The 24,236-nt window shown below is 46.4% G+C and overlaps 1 protein-coding gene across 1 annotated transcript in view; it reads right to left on the minus strand.

Moving 5' to 3' along the window:
* Positions 1 to 24,236, minus strand: part of LOC115122069 (regulating synaptic membrane exocytosis protein 2-like) — a 145,138-nt gene that overhangs the window by 107,549 nt on the left and 13,353 nt on the right. The window contains exons 4-10 of the mRNA XM_065027189.1: positions 11,533 to 11,600; positions 9,270 to 9,389; positions 7,204 to 7,303; positions 5,919 to 6,042; positions 5,210 to 5,256; positions 4,832 to 4,944; positions 2,810 to 2,857 (exon numbers count right to left, since the gene is read on the minus strand). Coding sequence (XP_064883261.1) covers positions 2,810 to 2,857; positions 4,832 to 4,944; positions 5,210 to 5,256; positions 5,919 to 6,042; positions 7,204 to 7,303; positions 9,270 to 9,389; positions 11,533 to 11,600 — 620 coding nt within the window. The remainder of the gene's footprint in view (positions 1 to 2,809; positions 2,858 to 4,831; positions 4,945 to 5,209; positions 5,257 to 5,918; positions 6,043 to 7,203; positions 7,304 to 9,269; positions 9,390 to 11,532; positions 11,601 to 24,236) is intronic.

A 24,236-nucleotide genomic window follows, 5' to 3' on the forward strand; every position in this document is an offset into this window, starting at 1 on the left:
GTATTGCTCACCTGAGGTAGAGTACCTTATGGTAAGTTGTAGACCACACTATCTACCAAGAGAGTTCTCATCTATATTAATTGTAGCCGTCTATTTACCACCACAGACCGATGCTGGCACTAAGACCACACTCAACCAACTCTACAAGGCCATAAGCAAACAAGAAAATGCTCACCCAGAAGTGGCGCGCCTAGTGGCCGGGGACTTTAATGCAGGAAAACTTCAATCAGTTTTCCAAATTTTTACCAGCATGTCATATTCAAAACTATTACAGACTACAAAGGGAAACCTAGACACGAGCTGCCCAGTGACGCGAGCCTACCAGATGAGCTAAATGCACCAGCTACTCTGGATGACTGTGTGATAACGCTCTCGGTAGCCGATGTGAGCAAGACCTTTAAACAGGTCAACATTCAAAGCCACAGGGCCAGATGGATTACCAGGACGTGTACTCAAAGCATGCGCGGACCAACTGACATGTGACTTCACTGACATTTTCAACCTCTCTCTGACTGAGCCTGTAATACCTACATGTTTCAAGCAGACCAGTCCCTGTGCCCAAGGAAGTGAAGGTAACCTGCCTAAATGATTACCACCCCGTAGCACTCACGTCGGTAGCCATGAAGTGCTTTGAAAGTCTTGGCTCACGTCAACAGCATCCTCCAGGATACCCTAGATCCACTCCAATTCGCATACCGTCCCAACAGATCCACAGTTGACTCAATCTCAATCGCACTTCACACTGCCCTTTCTCACCTGGACAAAAGCAACACCTATGTGAGAATGCTGTTCATTAACTAGAGCTCAGCGTTCAACACCATAGTGCCCACGATGCTCATCACTAAGCTAAGGACCCTGGGACTAAATACCTCCCTCTGCAACTGGATCCTGGACTTCCTGATGGACCGCCCTCAGGTGGTAAGGGTAGGCAACAACACGTCTGCCACTCTGATCCTCAACACTGGAGCCCCTTAGGGGGGTGTACTTAGTCCCCTCCTGTACTCCCTGTTCACCCACGACTGCGTGGCCAAGCATGACTCCAAGTTTTCAGACGACACAACAGTGGTAGGCCTGTCCACGACAATGATGAGACAGCCTATAGGGAGGGGGTCAGACAACTGGCAGTGTGGTGCCAGGACAACAACTTCTCCCTCAATGTGGGCAAGACAAAGGAGCTGATCGTGGACTACAAGAAAAGGTGGGCCGAACAGGCCCACATCAACATCAACGGGGCTGTAGTGAAGCGGGTCGAGAGTTTCAAGTTCCTTGAAACTCCATCACCAACGCTCTATCATGGTCCAAACACACCAAGACAGTCGTGAAGAGGGCACGACAAAACCTTTTCCCCCTCAGGAGACATGGCATGGGCCCTCATATCCTCAAAAAGTTCTAATAGCTGCACCATCGAGAGCATCCTGACCATTTGCCTCAACGCCTGGTATGGCAACTGCTCAGCATCTGACCGGTCAGCATCTGACCGTAAGGTGCTACAGAGGGAAGTGCGTGCGGCCCAGTACATCACTGGGGCCAAGCTTCCTGCAATCTAGGACCTATATAATAGGCGGTGTCAGAGGAAAGCCCATGAAATTGTCAGAGACTCCAGTCACCCAAATCATAGACTGTTTTCTCTGCTACCGCAAGCGGTACCAGGACGCCAAGACTAGGACCAAAAGGCTCCTTAACAGCTTCTATCCCCAAGCCATAACACTGCTGAACAATTGATCAAATGGCCAGTCACTTCAAATGCATAGTCACTTCACCCCTACCTACATGTACAAATGACCTCTAACGTGTTCCCCCACACATTGACTCTGTACCCTTGTATATAGCCTCGTTATTGTTATGTTATTGTGTTACTTTTTATTATTTTTGACTTGTTTATTTGGTAAATATTTTCTTAGCCCTTCTTGAACTGCACTGTTGGTTAAGGGCTTGTAAGTAAACATCTCACAGTAAGGTCTACACTTGTTGTATTCTGCGCATGTGACAAATAATGTTTGAGCTTGTCGTTGCTGTTGAGTGTAGGCTACAGGATCAGGCCATGTGTTTGAGCTTGTCGTTGCTGTTGAATGTAGGCTACAGGATCAGGCCATGTGTTTGAGCTTGTCGTTGCTGTTGAGTGTAGGCTACAGGATCTGGCCATGTGTTTGAGCTTGTCGTTGCTGTTGAATGTAGGCTACAGGATCTGGCCATGTGTTTGAGCTTGTCGTTGCTGTTGAATGTAGGCTACAGGATCTGGCCATGTGTTTGAGCTTGTCGTTGCTGTTGAGTGTAGGCTACAGGATCTGGCCATGTGTTTGAGCTTGTCGTTGCTGTTGAATGTAGGCTACAGGATCTGGCCATGTGTTTGAGCTTGTCGTTGATGTTGAATGTAGGCTACAGGATCTGGCCATGTGTTTGAGCTTGTCGTTGCTGTTGAGTGTAGGATACAGGATCTGGCCATGTGTTTGAGCTTGTCGTTGCTGTTGAGTGTAGGCTACAGGATCTGGCCATGTGTTTGAGCTTGTTGTTGCTGTTGAGTGTAGGCTACAGGATCTGGCAATGGAAGGGTGTCTCTCTGAAATATTTCCTTTAGATCAGTTAGTCATGCAAAGAGTCGAGACTCCTGTCATAACCGTATGATCATGTTATATGGTATAAATGAATAATAATAATAATAATAATAATGACATAATGCACCGCACTGCAAGGGAAAGATGCCGCCATTTCCCTGGTATGCATTTTCCAAGATGGAGGAAAGCAAAAAGGCAACAGAAAAAGGCGAGCGAAGACCAAAGAGAGTCAGTCTGTGAGTCAGACAGGTGTTTACCTGGACCCTAGGGACAAAAGGCGCTGTTCTTCTACTAAGGCTTTGGCTCTGGGTAAGCAAAATTAAACAACAACATAGAAAAATGCAATAAAACCACAAAAAAACATAAAACAACCAACAAAACACACTCACTGGACTCGAACCAGTGCCACAATAACACAAACACATTTTGAGGAGGAGGGGACGGAGAGTCAATCTAGCGATGTGTGTGTTTTTCCCCGCCGTTCATTAGCATCAATCTGCATCTCATTATTCACTAATGTGCTTTATTGTCTTGGAGCCTTATCTGTGGGTTCCTGTACCTCCACACTGTAATCCTCAGAGAGAGGAAGAGGCTGCTCTGCTCCTGTTTTCACAGAAAATGATTGATGACTTCTAACTAAGCATTCCCTCCCGTGCTCTCTGGACTGTAACTTTCCTTCCTTTCTTCATTTAACATTTGCGTCACAATGACGTATTGAAATCCAATTGTTCCCTCAACAAGGTTTGAAAATAATACAAATAATAATTAAAAAACATTACAATTTCTAACTGCATCCAACGTAATGTTCAGCTGGCACTTGATCCAACAAGGTAGTGTACTACAGTATATCAACTATAGTATATTAATTACAGTATATTAAATACAGTATAACTACAGTATATTAATTACAGTATAACTACAGTATATCAACTACAGTATATTAATTACAGTATATTAATTACAATATAACTACAGTATATTAATTACAGTATATTAACTACAGTATAACTACAGTATATTAACTACAGTATATTAATTACAGTATAACTACAGTATAACTACAGTATATCAACTACAGTATATTAATTACAGTATAACTACAGTATATTAACTACAGTATATTAATTACAGTATAACTACAGTATATTAACTACAGTACGATTCAAATACTCTTGTTTTGGTTTCAAGGTCAGCTCATTGATGAAATGGAGAGAACTTCTGGACCTGAGTGGTGTGGGGCTGAGTGCTACAGGTAGGGATTGCAGAGATCACAACTGCAGCATGATTGGCTGATTGGGCTCTATTTGCGTCATAACTGTCAGCATGGGCCTCCTGGGTGTAGGCCTATGAATACTGGAGGGCCTGTGTGTGCCTGCTACCTCTCTCTGTGCTCCTTCACTCCCTGGCTCTCACTCTGCTCTGCCATGCTCCTGTTACATATAGACAGGAGAGGAGAGGAGCCAGGCGGAGACGCTAGCAGCAGCACAGATTAGATCTCCCCCTCCTCACCAAAGAAAACAACAACAAGCAGAAAGAACACTGACATCAAAAGATTCCTTCTCTTCCTTCTCTGGCTCTAGGAGCAGTTTTACTGGAGAGCAACATTACAGTAAAAGGTGTACAGTGTTTACAGACACACAGTCAACTATCAAACCTTCTCAACTCTTCTGGTAAACAAATACACTATGGACTTGATAGACTGTTATATATTGACTGATATCGACTGGTATATTTTTTGATAAAAAGATATCAGGAAATAAATCAAGCTATTTATAATCACATATAAAGTGGATGTGTTATCATAAGGAAAGGTATTGAAAAGCTGTGACTATTTCATAACACTCTTTGTTTTTTTCTCCAAGAAACTAAATATCCTGAGTGTTATTTAAAATAAGTGCTGGAGGTTAGCATTAGTCTATTTCCGTCTGGCCTCCTGAGTTTCAGAGTTAAGCCTTTTACTCACTTCCCCCAAGAGTATATTAGGCATCAGATAATAAGCAACATGGTTCAGGGTAACATGATCTGTGGTCCTATGCTGGGTTGGGATGGGTCTAACTGAACAACTCTCAGAGCTCCAGCTACTCTCCAGAGCTCCAGCTACTCTCCAGAGCTCCAGCTACTCTCCAGAGCTCCAGCTACTCTCCCTGAATACTGCAGAGAAAGAAAACATCTGTTCTCAAACCCTCTGTGTGAATCTACACTGTATGATCCTTTCCTGCAGGTAATGTAGGCCCAGACAGAGCCAGGGTGTATTGTGGGTATTGTAGTAGGGTACTCACTGAGAGCTGTCCTGACAGGTACTGGGGGGCGTCCCGCAGCATCCCGGGGCTCATGGGAGACGTGACAGAGATAGAGGGGCGATCCATCTTCTGAGACTCAAAGGAACTCGAACCTGAGACAGGAGAGACAGGGAGGAGGTCACATGATCAAATCTGAAACACTGTGATTTTGGTAACATACTTCAAGGAGAGGAAGAGGGAGAGAGAAAGAGGAGGGGGAGGAGAGAGAGAGAGAGAAAGAAAGCAAGTAGGGTAGAGAGATAGAAATTAGATATCATCACCTCTCCCTGACAATACCTTAGCTTGATATTTCAAGGTTAATTAATTAACACAGGCTAATTAGTTATCATTGGTAAATGAAAGAAAAGCCAGACTTACTTGATTCCAGTTGTGCATGTGTGCTGTCTGGTATCCGAGGAATATCTCTAAAAGGAGAGAGGGGGGGGAGGAAGGAAGAGGGGATAAATTGGTGCTAATGCTGAATGCACTGTATTTTAATGGTCCAAAGAAGAGCATTAGTCTTAATTCTCCTGTACAGCAGCTCCCTCCCTCAGCAATACAAAGCAGGACAAATATAGACACTGACAAAGCAAAGGGGTTTCTGATTTCTCTGGGTATCTCTACTTTCAAAAACAATTGGCATCCCGCTGTTTGTGGAGGAGAGGGGGGAGAGTGGGTAGTGAGACACAGAGAGAGAGAGAGAGAGAGAGAGAGAGAGAGAGAGAGAGAGGGGGAGAGTGGGTAGTGAGACACAGCGAGAGCGAGAGAGACAGAGAGAGGGAGGCAGCAGCCACCGTTCATTTCACTGTGCCGCACTGCTAGTCCCATATGAGCCTCTGACACTGTCATCACACTGGAGGACTGATGGAGGGGAGGGATATTGGGAGGGAGGGTTGGGAGGCAGATATGTTAAATAAACAAGCAAAACAAATTACATTCAAATACACTCAGCCCCCTTTTCTCCTTTTCTCACATCTTCTCTCTCCTCTGCCAGAAACATATTTTTTACAAATGTATGAATGTGAATACACTGTAGTTTTTTGATGGTTCAGTAGTAATAAGTGTAGTTGCTGTTGTGAGGTCTTACCCTATGGGCCTTGAGACCACCAGTTCCACCTGGGGTTCTGGCTTTGATTCTAGAATGATATTGTAAACTTCTTTAAATGTGGCTCCTTGTAAAAACCTCCCGTTCCACTCCAGCACCTGGTCGCCTGTAAAACAAGAGATGCTGTCAGTCATCCACACATCAAGACGTCAGCTGACAAGGTGCACTTATGAACATGGGAAGCATAGTTATAAATATAGTTCAAAACATGATCCATGTAGTTATAAACATGAGCAGGCCCACAGGATGGAAAAAAAGGAGAATATGAATGGTATTGTAGAAAACACAGCACACATAAACAAACAGTACAGCATTGTAGTCTTCCTGGTAAGGAAATATTATAAATAATTGAATAGGCCTCGGTCGCAACCCTTATGGTAACAAATAACAGCACATCTGTCTAGTTCATACATGTTGTAATTAGTGCTATTAAATGAAGGTCAAAGGGTGTCAGAAGTTTAAACAAGGTTCTGACCCAGTTCAGCACCAGTTCACCAAGTAATCCAAATGTTTCTTGAATCACTGAAGTAGCTTATTAAATCTACAGTGCTGTGTACATGAGAAATGTATTGACAATCTTCAGCGTGCTTGAAATAATCTATAAGTGTAGTTCTAAACACAGTAAGTGTACTTCTACACATGGTAAATGCAGTTCTAAACACAGTAAGTGTACTTCTAAACATGGTAAATTCAGGTAAAAAAAAAGTAAGTGTAGTTCTAAATGTGGTAAATGTAGTTCTAAGCATAGTATGTGTAGTTCTAAAGGTAGTAAGCGTAGTTCTAAGCATGATAAGTGTAGTTCTAAGAATAGTAAGTGAAGTTCTAAACATGGCTAATGTAGTTCTAAACATAGCAAGTGAAGTTCTAAACATGGTAAATGTAGTTCTAAACATGGTAAATGTAGTTCCAAACATGGTAAATGCAGTTCTAAACACAGTAAGTGTAGTTCTAAACATGGTAAATGTAGTTCTAAGTACAGTAAGTGTACTTCTAAACATGGTAAATGCAGTTCAAAACAGTAAGTGTAGTTCTAAATGTGGTAAATGTAGTTCTAAGCATAGTATGTGTAGTTCTAAAGGTAGTAAGCGTAGTTCTAAGCATGATAAGTGTAGTTCTAAGCATAGTAAGTGAAGTTCTAAACATGGCTAATGTAGTTCTAAACATAGCAAATGAAGTTCTAAACATGGTAAATGTAGTTCTACACATAATAAGTGTAGTTCTAAACATGGTAAGGGATGTAGAGTATAAAAATCAGATCAGTAGGTACCTGGTCTGAGGTGTCCAACAGTATCCGCTAGACTTCCTTTCCTCACTTTAGTGATGAAAGCACAAAGTCTACCAGATTCTGTCATCTTTCCACCCACCACCTATGAGGGAAGCAACACACATCAACATGTATAGTAGTAGTATATAGTATTAAACTGTAATATAATCACACCCTCAGTATGGTGTAAGCAGCCTGGCAGGGAAGGAACATGGATGCACTGATCACTTTGTTTCATAGAAACATATTTATTGACCATGTTTGACCAAATCCATGTGTGAATTGAATTCGCACATGGTAAAATACAACCTGCAGATCTAGGCCTAATTCTAATTGCATATGTAGCCACATAGCATCATTCTGCCCATAGGGTGCTATTCTTGAATAGAGAAAGTATCTACGTGTTTAGTCAAAATGTACATCTCTTTTCATAATGTTGAATGTCCCTGTGTGTTGTGTTGGAACCCTGGGGCCACCTCTCTCTCCATTGTGCTGGAACACTTGAGGCCTGGGGGGCCTATAGCAGGACAGGGGGCCCAGCTCTGCTCTACTCTGTAAGCCCCTGAACCGCTCTCCCTCCACAGGCATCAGACAAATAAAATCCCCTCTTAATGGCAGTTGAATGCCAACATACAAAGGAGCTTAGGGAAGACTCCTAAATTAAATGGCTTTATGTAACAGCCGGGCGAGAGAGAGCGGGAAAGGGAAAGGGACAGAGAGTGAGAGATGGATAGATAGAGATAGTTAAAAAGAGAGAGAGACAAACAGACTGGCTGGTCACTGCTTGCTGCTGAGCGAGGAGAAACACATAGCGTACCGTACAGCACAAAGAGGCACTGACTAGACACAAACATACCAATTCAGGAAGCTCATTCAATCATTAATGATTTCCCATCTTGCCACTTTCCTTTTCTCTCCTGATGGCCCTCACTGTGCTAGCCCCTCACTGTGCTTTGGCTAGCTGTGTGTGCTCAGATCTTAAACCAGCCCAAGCCGCACAGATCATTCAAATGAATGCATTAGGAAGAGTTAAGAAAACCTAAGATATTTTAATTCAGAAAATCTACCCATCGAATCATGAGATACTGTAAATATGGGACATATGTTTAGTAGCCCAGTTACAGTACTGTACATAATGGGGAATAAGCTGTACAATCCCAATGTTTCAGATGTGATCTCCCTATCTACAGTAAAGGGACATTGTCTCTGACTGAACATTTCAAATAGGCTTTTCTACATAACCACACTGCATAGTACGCTCTCACGGCATCTGGTAGTTTAAAGACTGAGTCCTAAATGGTACACTACTCCTTATATAGTGCACTACTACCAGGTCCCTGGTTAAAAGTAGCACACTATATAGGGAATAGGGTGCCTTTTGGAACACAGTCATGAACATAAAGAATTTGATATCAAGACACAGCTCATTAATATTAAATCAAGGAAATAATTTGCCGCCTAATTAATATTAAATCATGAATAATACAATTATGTCATTCATAATTAGGCAAGGCACCCACACATATCACTTCAAAATGTATATGCAGATAAAAATAGCCACCACATAGTTTCTACAAATAATATGAAAACATTGCTTATTGTGGTGAAGAATCTGAGCGTTCTTATTTTGTTCTGATACCAAGGTGTAGTGTCCACTCATAATATACAATTCAAAAATATCAATCCAAAATGTTTAGATGATCTTCGGTACGGGCCTTTTGAGCCCTGAATACCTGGTAGTAAGGACTCCATTATGATGTTATGATCAGGTTGTACTAGATGTTCATAAGGACGGTTTGTTCATGTCTTTTCAGCAACGTCTTTTTCCTCAACCACAAAACCAGTTTACAACCAGAACATTATGTCAATAAGACATATATCCGCTGTGTATACTCTTTAGCGAGGCCTACATTCTCTCTACATACGGAGTAGGATACCATTTGGAAAGCAACCTTTGAATAGTGATGGACAGCTGAAATAATAAATGGCCTCTGACCATCAGGTCAGACTGGTCCCAGTAGATAGACAGAAGTCCAGCCAGAGAGGTCAGACAGACGGGGCAGACTCACCTTCAGTCCCAGCAGTGCTCCTGAGTCTCGAGGTACACTTCCATCCTTCATCCGCTTGTTGAGCAGAATCCGCCCTATTAGGCGCTCCCCATCTTTGGAGGGCTGCCATGTCACTGGATGCTATAGGAACACACACAGCAACAACACACCTCGTGTTTTACAACTCATCCACACCAGATTCACTTCAATCACTTTAAAAAAGACTTCTTCAGAAAAGTGTGTATCATGTGAAGGGTGGGGTGAGGTGGGGGGGTATCACTTCACTTGAGATAATGAACGATCACACAAGCTCTGGTTAGTTATCTAATCTGGTGATTATAGCTCTGTCTCTATCCTTTCCATTTCAGATAATATAAACTGTTTTTTCTTTTGGGATTAGCCAGATTGTCACAATTAGATAATAAAAGTAAATCAAAATCAATTAGATAACCAAACTCAAAAGAAATAATTGTATCTCCTGCATCACAGTTACTGTGTATACGTACTGTAGTTGAAGGCAAAATGTTAAAACAATGGCAAAATAAAACAATATTTACAATACCACAGCCCGCATTTTAAGCAGTGATTAACTATGTCCAAAAACATACTTCATGGAAGTACTTCAATCTGATTTTAGGTACTATTTTCACTAAAACGATTCAATTCACATTTTTCTAGGTATGTTATGATAAATGTATCACACAATGAAAATTTAACATTTTGCACATCCAATGCCAGGGCGTGTGTGATCCTGCCAACAGGAAAGAGGTAGAGAGCATTCAGCACCCCATGCAGGGTAAAATAGGCAAACCATCACACCCTCTTAGTCCCCGCAGAGCAGAGGCTCCACACAAACCATCTGAGAAAATCTGCACTGTATCTAGAACATCTCACTTAAAACTCAGCCACATTGGCATCAAATCCAGTTGAGTTTGGATGAGTGTAGATTTTGTCTGATGGTCTGTGAGGGAGGCCTTAGCTGAAGGAAGAGGGAGGTTAAGACTGCAGTCCACCACTCTCTGCCCTGCTACACACAGCACTCCACCTCTCTCTGCCCTGCTACACACAGCACTCCACCTCTCTCTGCCCTGCTACACAATGGAGCAGGTAGAAGCAGATGAAGAAAAATGTAATTATGCAACAAAAAAAAAAAAAAAAGAGGTGAACTGAAGTAGGATTTATGGACAAAACTCCCAAAAGAATAGCACAGGGCGATGATTAAGGCCAAGATGAAGAGAAAAAAAAATATATATGAAATCACAACAAACATGACAGTGGAAGGGAAAAAAAGAAAAACATAACTTTGTCTGTGCAAAACAAATCCAATCGTCCCTGTTATAAGTGCTTGGTTTAGTTTTGGTATTAGACTGAGTGGAGATCTAGGGGGGATAATGACTTGACTAGGTAGTGTATGTTGGGAGAGGAGGGGTCATTCCAGTGAGGGACTGGACTAAAGGCCTGTGTCTGTGAGAGGTAGGTGTCGTTACCCTACTGTAACGTTACTAAGATGGCCGCTACAGTAAAAATAACAAAACAGACAGAGCAACTAGCAACATGCAACTAGAGGAGTGGACATCGCTGTGTGCCATGACAAAAAGAGGGTTGTGTTTTAATGCTCCTGGATGGATCTTTATGCTGCTAGAGAGCAAACAGCAGAACAAAAGAGAGGTTCCCCATCTCCTATTTCAGCAACACCCAGCAAGCTGCTGTCGAAATGAAATCAATCTGATCAATTCCCCGGAATAATAATAAAGACGAAGTTCAAAGGAAAATTAATCAATTCAAATTTTTAAAAGAATAAACATATCTACTATTTAACGATTAGTGACAGATAAAGACCGAGGAGGTAGGTAAAGAAAAATAAAGAAAAAAGAACAAAAAGCAGATATTTTGGCTACATAGACTCCAGTACCTTCTCACTATGGCTATGCTGATTGTCCTCGTTTAGGGTAGTGCTACTGCATGTGTCAACGCCAGAGTCTTTAACCTGGGGTTCGCACCATTCTGCGTCCTCTTCCAATGAGTGGCCCCCAAAGCGAACCATTTTCTTTTGCCTCTCAGATAAGGTGTTGTGTGTTGAGTCGCACAAAAATGCCTGCTCAATAGTTTTTCTTTTCCCCCTTTGACTGTCCCCTACAGGTGTGGGATAAAAAACAGAAAGAAAGAAGAAAACCCATGCGGAGGTGTAAATAAAACAAAGCAAACATGAAATGACAAAGGACTCTGAGAGGGGGAGGAAAGGGGAGGGGGAGGGGGGTTAGGGGCAGGGCTCCGCATGTCTCACCAAAGACATTGGGGAGGCCTCGCTGCTATGCCATGACGCATGGTCCAACCAGTGGCCATCCAAATCTCCTGTGGGAGCCACACACACACACACACACACACACACACACACACACACACACACACACACACACACACACACACACACACACACACACACACACACAAAAGAAGACAGTGAGAGGGAAAGGTGAGGACCACAGAACCCCAACATACAGTGCTGACACACACACACGCAGACACACACACTCACAGGTGAACAACAATAGCTCCTGTGAAGAGAGTAGAAACATACAGTCCACCCACAGTAGATGGGCCTCCCTTAAGTCAATACTGCGATGGTATACAGCACAGAGTACATGACCATGACTACTATGAACACACATTCAGACAACACAAGCACAGACCATTTAGGTTGCGTTTAGTCTTGGAACAATTCTCATTGGTTGCAAGAGCAAACCAGGCCCAACACTCTTATAAATCATTCACTCATGTTGCCAGTCAAACCTCTTTTCCAAGACATTCTATTGAAGCAAACTAGCCAAAGACATCGTTGTAACTCTCTGCAGTCGTAACTTTAAAGCAATCGACAGACAGAAATTCACATTGTTCAAATGAAGATAGCGTCCGTGCGTCCTACTATCTTACCAGCCTGGGTCTGGGTATGTGAGAGAGAGACATATTCCCTCAGCCCAGAAGGCCAGGCAGGGACTTCAGCAGTCATGGAGAGAGTTCATCTTTTTCTCTGTGTCTGTTCTCTGTGTGTGCACTTTTTCCAATAAGGCTCAGTCAGTCTGTCTGTCTGTAACCTGTCTGATGTGGGTCAGGGGGATCGATGGAGACTGGCTCGCTCAGACGAATCAAGAACTAGCCCCTGTAAATGCCCATCTCTCTCTCTCTCTCGCTCTTCTCTTCCTCGGTCCTCCACTTCTCCCTCTCCTCCCTCCATCCTCAACCCATCGCTCTCCTGATAGAGAGATCATCATCTTTAGATCCAACATGACTTCTGGACCTGCTTTCTAGAACAACATCATGTTGTTATAGACTTCAGCAGCGTTTCCTCTGGTTGATGATGGTAATTAAAAGAGTGAGAAGTAGTGAATGTTGAAGGCGGGATGGAAGTCGTCCCTGACAGAAGGAGAGGTACGGCGCGCTGAGGAGGCCTGTCGAGAGGAGGAGTCATTTTGTAGTGCTCTTTCTTTGAAGTTAACATAAGATATTCGTGTCTGTCTCGCTCTCCGTCTATATCTCTCAGCCAACGAAAGATATATCAACACATTAAACATTCCTGATAAACACTCCTATTTAGAAGTACTATTAGCTTCCATAGGCCACTAATTTTACAACCCAATAAGACAAATTCGGCATCATGAAATGATTCCTATTAAAAGCATACAGCGATGAAGTATGAGGTACGGCCAGCCACTTGCTCGCCCATTTTGTCACTATGTACCATTCAGGACACTGGATCTGTCTCCATTGCCGATTTGTCGATACATAGCTTGGCGTATGTACAGTATGCACTGTTAAAAAGAAAACTCAACTTTTCGGTCTAAGAGCTGAACTAAACAAAATGTGTTTCCCCAAAGTTAGCTCCGACTTGACAAAACTTCAGTCAATTTAAAATGTGTTTTTTCAACTATAAATTATTATTTGGGCATCTTGACAAAAAAAAAAGGCTGTGCAAATGTTAACACACACACAGCACTTTTAACAATGTTTTCAACTCACATATTTGATACCAGTGACATAAAGTCAGTAAAAATATGAACGTCATCTCACTGTCAACAAAATGTGTAAATATTTGTATGAACATAACAAGATTCAACAACAGACATATACTAAACAAGTTTCACAGACATGTGATTAACAGAAATGGAATAATGTGTCCCTGAACAAAGTAACAGTCAGTATCTGGTGTGGCCACCAGCTGCATTAAGTACTGCAGTGCATATCTCCTCCTCACCAGATTTGCCAGTTCTTGCTGTGAGATGTTACCCCACTCTTCCACCAAGGCACCTGGAAGTTCCCGGACATTTCTGGGGTTGGGGGGAGGGTGCTCAATGGTAATGAGATCCGGGCTCTTCGCTGGCCATGGTAGAACACCGACATTCCTGTCTTGCAGGAAATCACGCACAGAACGAGCAGTATGGCTGGTGGCATTGTCATGCTGGGGGGTCATGTCAGGCTGAGCCTGTAGGAAGGGAGGAGGATGTCTTCCCTGCAACGCACAGCATTGAGATTGCCTGTAATGACAACAAGCTCAGTCCGATGATGCTATGACACAACGCCCCAGACTATGACGGAACCTCTACCTCCAAAATCGATCCCGCTCCAGAGTAAAGTCGTGGTCAAAAGTTTGAGAATGACACAAATATTAATTTCCACAAAGTTTGCTGCTTCAGTGTCTTTAGATATTTTTGTCAGATGTTACTATGGAATACTGAAGTATAATTACAAGCATTTCATAAGTGTCAAAGGCTTTTATTGACAATTACATGAAGTTGATGCAAAGAGTCAATATGTTGAACTTTCTTTTTCAAGACCTCTGCAATCCGCCCTGGCATGCTGTCAATTAACTTCTGGGCCACATCCTAACTTATGGCAGCCCATTCTTGCATAATCAATGCTTGGAGTTTGTCAGAATTTGTGGGGTTTGTTTGTCCATCCACCTCTTGAGGATTGACCACAAGTTCTCAATGGGATTAAGGTGTGGGGAGTTTCCTGGCCATGGACCCAAAATATCGATGTTTTGTTCCCAGAGCCACTTAGTTATCACTTTTGCATAATGGTAAGGTGCTCCATCATGCTGGAAAAGACATTGTTCGTCACCAACCTGTTCCTGGATGGTTGGGAGAAGTTGCTCTCAGAGGATGTGTTGGTACCATTCTTTATTCATGACTGTGTTCTTAGTCAAAATTGTGAGGGAGCCCACTCCCTTGGCTGAGAAGCAACCACACACATGAATGGTCTCAGGATGCTTTACTGTTGGCATGACACAGGACTGATGGTAGCACTCACCTTGTCTTCTCCGGACAATATTTCTTCTGGATGCCCCAAACAATCGGAAAGAGGATTCATCAGAGAAAATGACTTTACCCCAGTCCTCAGCAGTGCAATCCCTGTACCTTTTGCAGAATATCAGTCTGTCCCTGATGTTTTTCCTGGAGAGAAGTGGCTTCCTTGCTGCCCTTCTTGACACCAGGCCACCCTCCAAAAGTCTTCGCCTCACTATGCGTGCAGATGCACTCACACCTGCCTGCTTCCATTCCTGAGCAAGCTCTGTACTAGTGGTGCCCCGATCCCGCAGCTGAATCAACTTTAGGAGACAGTCCTGGCGCTTGCTAGGCTTTCTTGGGCGCCCTGAAAAGCCTTCTTCACAACAATTGAAGCGCTCTCCTTGAAGTTCTTGATGATCCGATAAATGGTTGATTTAGGTGCAATTTTACTGGCAGCAATATCCTTGCCTGTGAAACCCTTTTTGTATAAAGCAATGATGACGGCACGTGTTTCCTTGCAGGTAACCATGGTTGACAGAGGAAGAACAATGATTCCAAGCACCACCCTCCTTTTGAAGCTTCCAGTCTGTTGTTTGAACTCAATCAGCATGACAGAATGATCTCAGGCCTTGTCCTCATCAACACGAGAGAATCACTGACATGATGTCAGCTGGTCCTTTTGTGGCAGGGCTGAAATGCAGTGGAAATGATTCAGTTCATTTGCATGGTAAACAGGGACTTTGCAATTTTTTGCAATTCAACCTATCACTCTTCATAACATTCTGGAGTATTTGCAAATTGCCATCATACAAACTTGCCCTGGCCACATCTGCAGTCCTCATGCCTCCTTGCAGCATGCCTAAGAGCAGGGACCCTGGGCATCTATCTTCTGGTGTTTTTCAGTCAGTAGAAAGGCCTCTTTAATGTCCTAAGTGTTCATAACTGTGACCTTAATTGCATACCGTCTGTAAGCTGTTAGTGTCTTAACGACCGTTCCACAGGTGCATGTTCATTCATTGTTTATGGTTCATTGAACAAGCATGGGAAACAGTGTTTAAACCCTGTGTTGAAAACGCTGTGTTTGTGTGTAACTAGTTACACAGCCTTTATTTTAGGTAAAATGCGCAAAATTGTTGTTCAGGTAACATTTGGACCGAAAAGTTGAGTAAACCAAAAATAGGCTGTGGAACCAGTTACATAAGAATAATTAGCTGAAACAACTAGATTGATTTTACAGTAGGCGTGTGCGAGTACAAATGACTGTAGTACACACTGCACAGTGTGCCAATACGTCTGCAGGGAACAGGTAAGGTTAAATAGAACCAGTGCATTTTTGCAACCCAAAGCTGCACGCATCATTTCCTTCGCATCACTTCCTGTGAAAAGAGAATAATCTAATGGAGCTATAAAGGACAGGTCTCCATAAAGCAGTTAGCCTGGTGAATACTTAACTCAATCTGGGAGAAGTCAGGGAATTCAGTTGGAAGCATATAAAAATAGCTTTATGCTGCAAATGTTGTTAGATTTGGGGAGGAAGGGAGATCAGATGTTCTCTCAATATCTCTCTCAATGTATAGCCTGGTCTGTAGCTTTACTCTAGGGTTGCTATCAAGAGTGTTGAGGATCACGTCTTTGGAAGCTGAGTAAACAGTAAATCATTTCGACATTAATATTCATGAAAATCTTTCAAGGCTGGCCCGAGACACTGCAAGGCAGAGCAAGGTCAGGTCCTCTCCAAAACAATCAGCCATCCTCCTCTTATCACCATCCTTCCACCCCTCCCCGGGACCTATCACACACCCTCCATCCCTCCACCCCTCCCCTGGTCCTATCACAAGCCCTCCATCCCTTCACCCCTCCCCTGGTCCTATCACAAGCCCTCCATCCCTTCACCCCTCCCCTGGTCCTATCACAAGCCCTCCATCCCTTCACCCCTCCACTAGTCCTATCACAAGCCCTCCATCCCTTCACCCCTCCACTAGTCCTATCACAAGCCCTCCATCCCTTCACCCCTCCCCTGGTCCTATCACAAGCCCTCCATCCCTTCACCCCTCCCTGGTCCTATCACAAGCCCTCCATCCCTTCACCCCTCCACTAGTCCTATCACAAGCCCTCCATCCCTTCACCCCTCCCCTGGTCCTATCACAAGCCCTCCATCCCTTCACCCCTCCTCTGGTCCTATCACAAGCCCTCCATCCCTTCACCCCTCCCCTGGTCCTATCACAAGCCCTCCATCCCTTCACCCCTCCCCTGGTCCTATCACAAGCCCTCCATCCCTTCACCCCTCCCCTGGTCCTATCACAAGCCCTCCATCCCTTCACCCTTCCCCTGGTCCTATCACAAGCCCTCCATCCCTTCACCCCTCCCCTGGTCCTATCACAAGCCCTCCATCCCTTCAACCCTCCCCTGGTCCTATCACAAGCCCTCCATCCCTCCACCCCTCCCCTGGTCCTATCACAAGCCCTCCATCCCTTCACCCCTCCCCTGGTCCTATCACAAGCCCTCCATCCCTTCACCCCTCCCCTGGTCCTATCACAAGCCCTCCATCCCTTCAACCCTCCCCTGGTCCTATCACAAGCCCTCCATCCCTTCACCCCTCCCCTGGTCCTATCACAAGCCCTCCATCCCTTCACCCCTCCCCTGGTCCTATCACAAGCCCTCCATCCCTTCACCCCTCCCCTGGTCCTATCACAAGCCCTCCATCCCTTCACCCTTCCCCTGGTCCTATCACAAGCCCTCCATCCCTTCACCCCTCCCCTGGTCCTATCACAAGCCCTCCATCCCTTCAACCCTCCCCTGGTCCTATCACAAGCCCTCCATCCCTCCACCTCTCCCCTGGTCCTATCACAAGCCCTCCATCCCTTCACCCGTCCCCTGGTCCTATCACAAGCCCTCCATCCCTTCACCCCTCCCCTGGTCCTATCACAAGCCCTCCATCCCTCCACCCCTCCCCTGGTCCTATCACAAGCCCTCCATCCCTTCACCCCTCCCCTGGTCCTATCACAAGCCCTCCATCCCTTCACCCCTCCCCTGGTCCTATCACAAGCCCTCCATCCCTTCACCCCTCCCCTGGTCCTATCACAAGCCGTCCATCCCTTCACCCCTCCCATGGTCCTATCACAAGCCCTCCATCCCTTCACCCCTCCCGGGTCCAATCACAAGCCCTCCATCCCTTCACCCCTCCCCGGGTCCTATCACAAGCCCTCCATCCCTTCACCCCTCCTCTGGTCCTATCACAAGCCCTCCATCCCTCCACCTCTCCCCTGGTCCTATCACAAGCCCTCCATCCCTTCACCCCTCCCCTGGTCCTATCACAAGCCCTCCATCCCTTCACCCCTCCCCTGGTCCTATCACAAGCCCTCCATCCCTTCACCCCTCCCCTGGTCCTATCACAAGCCCTACATCCCTTCACCCCTCCCCTGGTCCTATCACAAGCCCTCCATCCCTTCACCTCTCCCCTGGTCCTATCACAAGCCCTCCATCCCTTCACCCCTCCACTAGTCCTATCACAAGCCCTCCATCCCTTCACGCCTCCCCTGGTCCTATCACAAGCCCTCCATCCCTTCACCCCTCCCCTGGTCCTATCACAAGCCCTCCATCCCTTCACCCCTCCCCTGGTCCTATCACAAGCCCTCCATCCCTTCACCCTCCCCCGGGTCCTATCACAAGCCCTCCATCCCTCCACCTCTCCCCTGGTCCTATCACAAGCCCCTCATCCCTTCACCCCTCCCCTGGTCCTATCACAAGCCCTCCATCCCTTCACCTCTCCCCGGGTCCTATCACAAGCCCTCCATCCCTCCACCTCTCCCCTGGTCCTATCACAAGCCCCTCATCCCTTCACCCCTCCCCTGGTCCTATCACAAGCCCTCCATCCCTTCACCCCTCCCCTGGTCCTATCACAAGCCCTCCATCCCTTCACCCCTCCCCTGGTCCTATCACAAGCCCTCCATCCCTTCACCCCTCCCCTGGTCCTATCACAAGCCCTCCATCCCTTCACCCCTCCCCTGGTCCTATCACAAGCCCTCCATCCCTTCACCCCTCCCCTGGTCCTATCACAAGCCCTCCTTCCCTTCACCCCTCCCCTGGTCCTATCACAAGCCCTCCTTCACTTCACCCCTCCTCTGGTCCTATCACAAGCCCTCCATCCCTTCACCCCTCCTCTGGTCCTATCACAAGCCCTCCATCCCTTCACCCCTCCCCTGGTCCTATCACAAGCCCTCCATCCCTTCACCCCTCCCCTGGTCCTATCACAAGCCCTCCATCCCTTCACCCCTCCCCTGGTCCTATCACAAGCCCTCCTTCCCTTCACCCCTCCCCTGGTCCTATCACAAGCCCTCCTTCCCTTCACCCCTCCTCTGGTCCTATCACAAGCCCTCCATCCCTTCACCCCTCCTCTGGTCCTATCACAAGCCCTCCTTCCCTTCACCCGTCCTCTGGTCCTATCACAAGCCCTCCATCCCTTCACCCCTCCCCTGGTCCTATCACAAGCCCTCCTTCCCTTCACCCCTCCCCTGGTCCTATCACAAGCCCTCCATCCCTTCACCCCTCCTCTGGTCCTATCACAAGCCCTCCATCCCTTCACCCCTCCTCTGGTCCTATCACAAGCCCTCCATCCCTTCACCCCTCCTCTGGTCCTATCACAAGCCCTCTATCCCTTCACCCCTCCCCTGGTCCTATCACAAGCCCTCCATCCCTTCACCCCTCCTCTGGTCCTATCACAAGCCCTCCATCCCTTCACCCGTCCTCTGGTCCTATCACAAGCCCTCCATCCCTTCACCCGTCCCTGTGGGTACTAAAACCACTTACTGTATACAGTTATGCCCAGTGATAAAACATTATGGAAGTCCCCAGATGGGCTATGCCCTCCGTGACCCGCTGGAACCAACAGCTGACAACACTCAACACTGATTACCCTCCCTGCCACACACACACACACACACACACACACTGAGCTGTTGTTGCTGCCAGTCGCCATAAACACACTTTAGCATCGCTGCCTCTCCTCTCCCTGCCTCTCTTTGTCTCAGCTGCTGCAACCAAATGACTTTGCTATTGTGTCCATGATAGCCCCAAACAGCTTACGGCTTGCAATTCTAACAGTCACAGATGATTCAATTGAATAGACATGTTTAAATCCCATAGACATGTTTAAATCACATAGACATGTTTAAATCCCATAGACATGTTTAAATCCCATAGACATGTTTAAATCCCATATACATGTTTAAATCCCATAGACATGTTTAAATCCCATAGACATGTTTAAATCGCATAGACATGTTTAAATCCCATAGACATGTTTAAATCCCATAGACATGTTTAAATCCCATAGACATGTTTAAATCCCATAGACATGTTTAAATCCCATAGACATGTTTAAATCGCATAGACATGTTTAAATCCCATATACATGTTTAAATCCCATAGACATGTTTAAATCCCATAGACATGTTTAAATCCCATAGACATGTTTAAATCACATAGACATGTTTAAATCACATAGACATGTTTAAATCCCATAGACATGTTTAAATCCCATAGACATGTTTAAATCACATAGACATGTTTAAATCCCATAGACATGTTTAAATCCCATAGACATGTTTAAATCCCATAGACATGTTTAAATCCCATAGACATGTTTAAATCCCATAGACATGTTTAAATCACATAGACATGTTTAAATCCCATAGACTGTCACGCCGTGATCTGTTTCACCTGTCTTTGTGATTGTGTCCACCTCCCCTCCAGGTGTCACCCATCTTCCCCATTATTCCCTGTGTACTTATACCTGTGTTCTCTGTTTGTCTGTTGCCAGTTCGTCTGGTTTGTCAAGCTGACCAGCGTTCGTCCTGTCAGCTCCTGTCTTTTCCCAGCCTCTCTTTTTCTCGCCCTCCTGGTTTTTGACCCTTGCCTGTCCTGACCCTGAACCCGCCTGCCAGACCACTCTGCCTGCCCCTGAGCCTGCCTGCCGTCCTGTACATTTGCCTCTGTTGCTGTAATAAATAATGTTACTTCGACACGGTCTGCATCTGGGTCTTACCTTATCCTGATATAGACATGTTGAAATCCCACAGACATGTTGAAATCCAATCGACATGTTGAAATCCAAATCGACATGTTGAAATCACATAGACACAGAACCGAAGCAGTGTGTTAAACTAAGAGTGAGTCCCTGGAACCGCAGTCATTCTCTCTCCAGCTCATCTGAAGGTTTTCACACACATTCACACACCATCCACCGCCACTGCCACGTCCCTCAGATCGGGGCTGGTCTAGGCTACTGTTGTCCCAGTCTATAGAATGTGGCCTCCCTCTGTTGCCTCTCTCTTCCTCCTGTTTAACTAACAGTGCCAACCACAATTGGGCCCTGATCCCAGGTGTGGCCCTGGTGAGGCCCGGTAAAAACCCAGCTGAGGGTGCTTCAGCCAACAGGAAACTCATCATGGACATAAATTGTGAGCATCAGCAGTCCCCCCCACCCCGCCAGTTGGTTTCACTCGGGCCTGGCGCAGCCGGCGCTGAGGCCCACCACCAAAGTGCTGATTCAGGGTTTCGGCAGCAGCACAACGTGAGGAGGAGACAGTGGAGAAAGAGTTCATTGCCAGCAGGCTCTCCATCACTTTGACAACTCAATAGAAACCAGTGTAAACTATTAATTGGATCATTAATTATTGATGCTGTTTTTACTACAATTTGGGAGGTGAGAGCAGAAAGAGAGAGAGAGACAGAGAGGTGAAACATTGTCTATGATTAAACATAGTATCCATGCTGTGAGGTAAAGGGAGCAGATTAGCAGTGTGGTTTGTGTCTGTGAAAGCAGATTGTCCAAAAACATCCAAGGTGTAGCAGGTTAAAGAGCTACAGAATCAATTATTATTTAGGCCATTTGTTTTTTTGTTTGTACTTTAAAAAAGTATAGTCAATGTACTGTTATTACAATGTAGAAACGCACACTATAACATGATTTGTTTATTTGTCTGGCATTGAACAGAAGAATGCCCTTTACTCAGCAGGGGGATGTTGGACTAGTCCTTACAGACCCTGACCAGAAATAGAGCTGTAAAGAGAATCTCTCTCATCACTCTCCTTCTTTCTCTCCCTCTCTTTCTCTCTCTCCCCCTATCCTTCCCTGCCTGTCTGCCTGTCTGTCTGTCTGTCTCTCTGTCTGTCTCTCTGTCTGTCTCTCTGTCTATCTCCTCTCGTCTTTTCTCGTTTCTGTCCTGCCTGCACTATCATGAGGCGGCATGTCAGGAGATCAATAGGGAGGAAAACAGAGGGAGAGGGACGTCACACTAAATCAGTCTCCCAGCCTCACTACCGACGGGCCAGCCAGGAGCAGCCAGGAGCTCAGGCCATTACTGATGGCAACTCCTCCCTCTCTCTCTCCCTCACTCCTTCCCTCACCTCCCTCCTTGACCCCCAGAGAGCCCAGGGTCAAAGAACATGGCACGAGGTGTGTTTAACCTGCCATAACACACCCATCTATTCACCTCACCCATCTCGGCCTCCCTCCCTCCCTTCCAGGCCAGGCCAGTCAAGCAGCTCACGGAGTGCACTACATAGCAGAGCCCTTCTAGGCCAGGCCATTCAAGCAGCTCACGCAGTACACTACATAGCAGAGCCCTTCCAGGCCAGGCCAGTCAAGCAGCTCACGGAGTGCACTACATAGCAGAGCCCTTCTAGGCCAGGCCATTCAAGCAGCTCATGCAGTGCACTACATAGCAGAGCCCTTCTAGGCCAGGCCATTCAAGCAGCTCACGCAGTGCACGACATAGCAGAGCCCTTCAAGGCCAGGCCAGTCAAGCAGCTCACAGAGTGCACTACATAGCAGAGCTCTTCAAGGCCAGGCCAGACAAGCAGCTCACGCAGTGCACTACATAGCAGAGCCCTTCAAGGCCAGGCCAGTCAAGCAGCTCATGCAGTGCACTACATAGCAGAGCCCTTCAAGGCCAGGCCAGTCAAGCAGCTCACAGAGTGCACTACATAGCAGAGCTCTTCAAGGCCAGGCCAGACAAGCAGCTCACAGAGTGCACTACATAGCAGAGCCCTTCAAGGCCAGGCCAGTCAAGCAGCTCACGGAGTGCACTACATAGCAGAGCCCTTCTAGGCCAGGCCATTCAAGCAGCTCATGCAGTGCACTACATAGCAGAGCCCTTCTAGGCCAGGCCAGTCAAGCAGCTCACGGAGTGCACTACATAGCAGAGCCCTTCTAGGCCAGGCCATTCAAGCAGCTCACGCAGTGCACTACATAGCAGAGCCCTTCCAGGCCAGGCCAGTCAAGCAGCTCACGGAGTGCACTACATAGCAGAGCCCTTCAAGGCCAGGCCAGTCAAGCAGCTCACGGAGTGCACTCCATAGCAGAGCTCTTCAAGGCCAGGCCAGTCAAGCAGCTCACGGAGTGCACTCCATAGCAGAGCTCTTCAAGGCCAGGCCAGTCAAGCAGCTCACAGAGTGCACTACATAGCAGAGCCCTTCAAGGCCAGGCCAGTCAAGCAGCTCACAGAGTGCACTACATAGCAGAGCTCTTCAAGGCCAGGCCAGACAAGCAGCTCACAGAGTGCACTACATAGCAGAGCCCTTCAAGGCCAGGCCAGTCAAGCAGCTCACAGAGTGCACTACATAGCAGAGCTCTTCAAGGCCAGGCCAGTCAAGCAGCGCACAGAGTGCACTACATAGCAGAGCCCTTCAAGGCCAGGCCAGACAAGCAGCTCACAGAGTGCACTACATAGCAGAGCTCTTCAAGGCCAGGCCAGACAAGCAGCTCACAGAGTGCACTACATAGCAGAGCCCTTCAAGGCCAGGCCAGTCAAGCAGCTCACAGAGTGCACTACATAGCAGAGCTCTTCAAGGCCAGGCCAGTCAAGCAGCTCACAGAGTGCACTACATAGCAGAGCCCTTCAAGGCCAGGCCAGACAAGCAGCTCACGGAGTGCACTACATAGCAGAGCTCTTCAAGGCCAGGCCAGTCAAGCAGCTCACGGAGTGCACTACATAGCAGAGCAGACCATAGTGCTGCTGACTGGCCACAGACGGAGAGAAGGTGCTTTCTGACCTCTTTACTTTTTCCCTCAGCTTTTTCCCTCTCCGCCCAAGCTATTAGAATGTATGTTCTGCTTATCTGGTTACGGCTCGTCCCTCAACATCACACTGGACTGGCTGGGTGAAGGGAAAATTATGCTGACCAAACGCCATTCCTATTGCTAATCATTGAGTGCTTGCTTACTAAGGTGTTTTAATGACAGACAGTATATAACCCATTACCTCCAAAATACAAAACCTTACATCCTATTCCTCAGAAACTCACCTCCCTTCGCCTCAGCAGTTCACATTCAAACTACTCTGTGACCCCACCATGAATGTGATCCTTAACATGACCTTCACAATACAATGTGGGGATTTCTTCATCTATCTGCGGTCTGTTGGTCTGTGTGAAACCTTGGAAAGCCCCCTCCATCCCACAGCATCGATAATGGAGCCAGTCTGTGCTAACCTAGCCATGTGCTACTTCCCTCCCTGTGTGAGGAAGAAAGTTACATAACACAGGGACTGGGGAATGTTGACTGCCTGGATTCTCCTCGTCCTCCTCCTCCTCCTCTCCACCTGCGAAGCAGCTCTGTGTTCCTCCCCTCCTCCCCTGTCCTCTTTTCTCCTTTCCTCTTCTCTGTTGTTTTCTCCTCCCTCTCCTCCTCATCCGTCTTTCCTGT

Source organism: Oncorhynchus nerka, linkage group LG14, assembly GCF_034236695.1.
Source record: "Oncorhynchus nerka isolate Pitt River linkage group LG14, Oner_Uvic_2.0, whole genome shotgun sequence".
In the NCBI taxonomy this organism is placed as follows: domain Eukaryota; kingdom Metazoa; phylum Chordata; class Actinopteri; order Salmoniformes; family Salmonidae; genus Oncorhynchus; species Oncorhynchus nerka.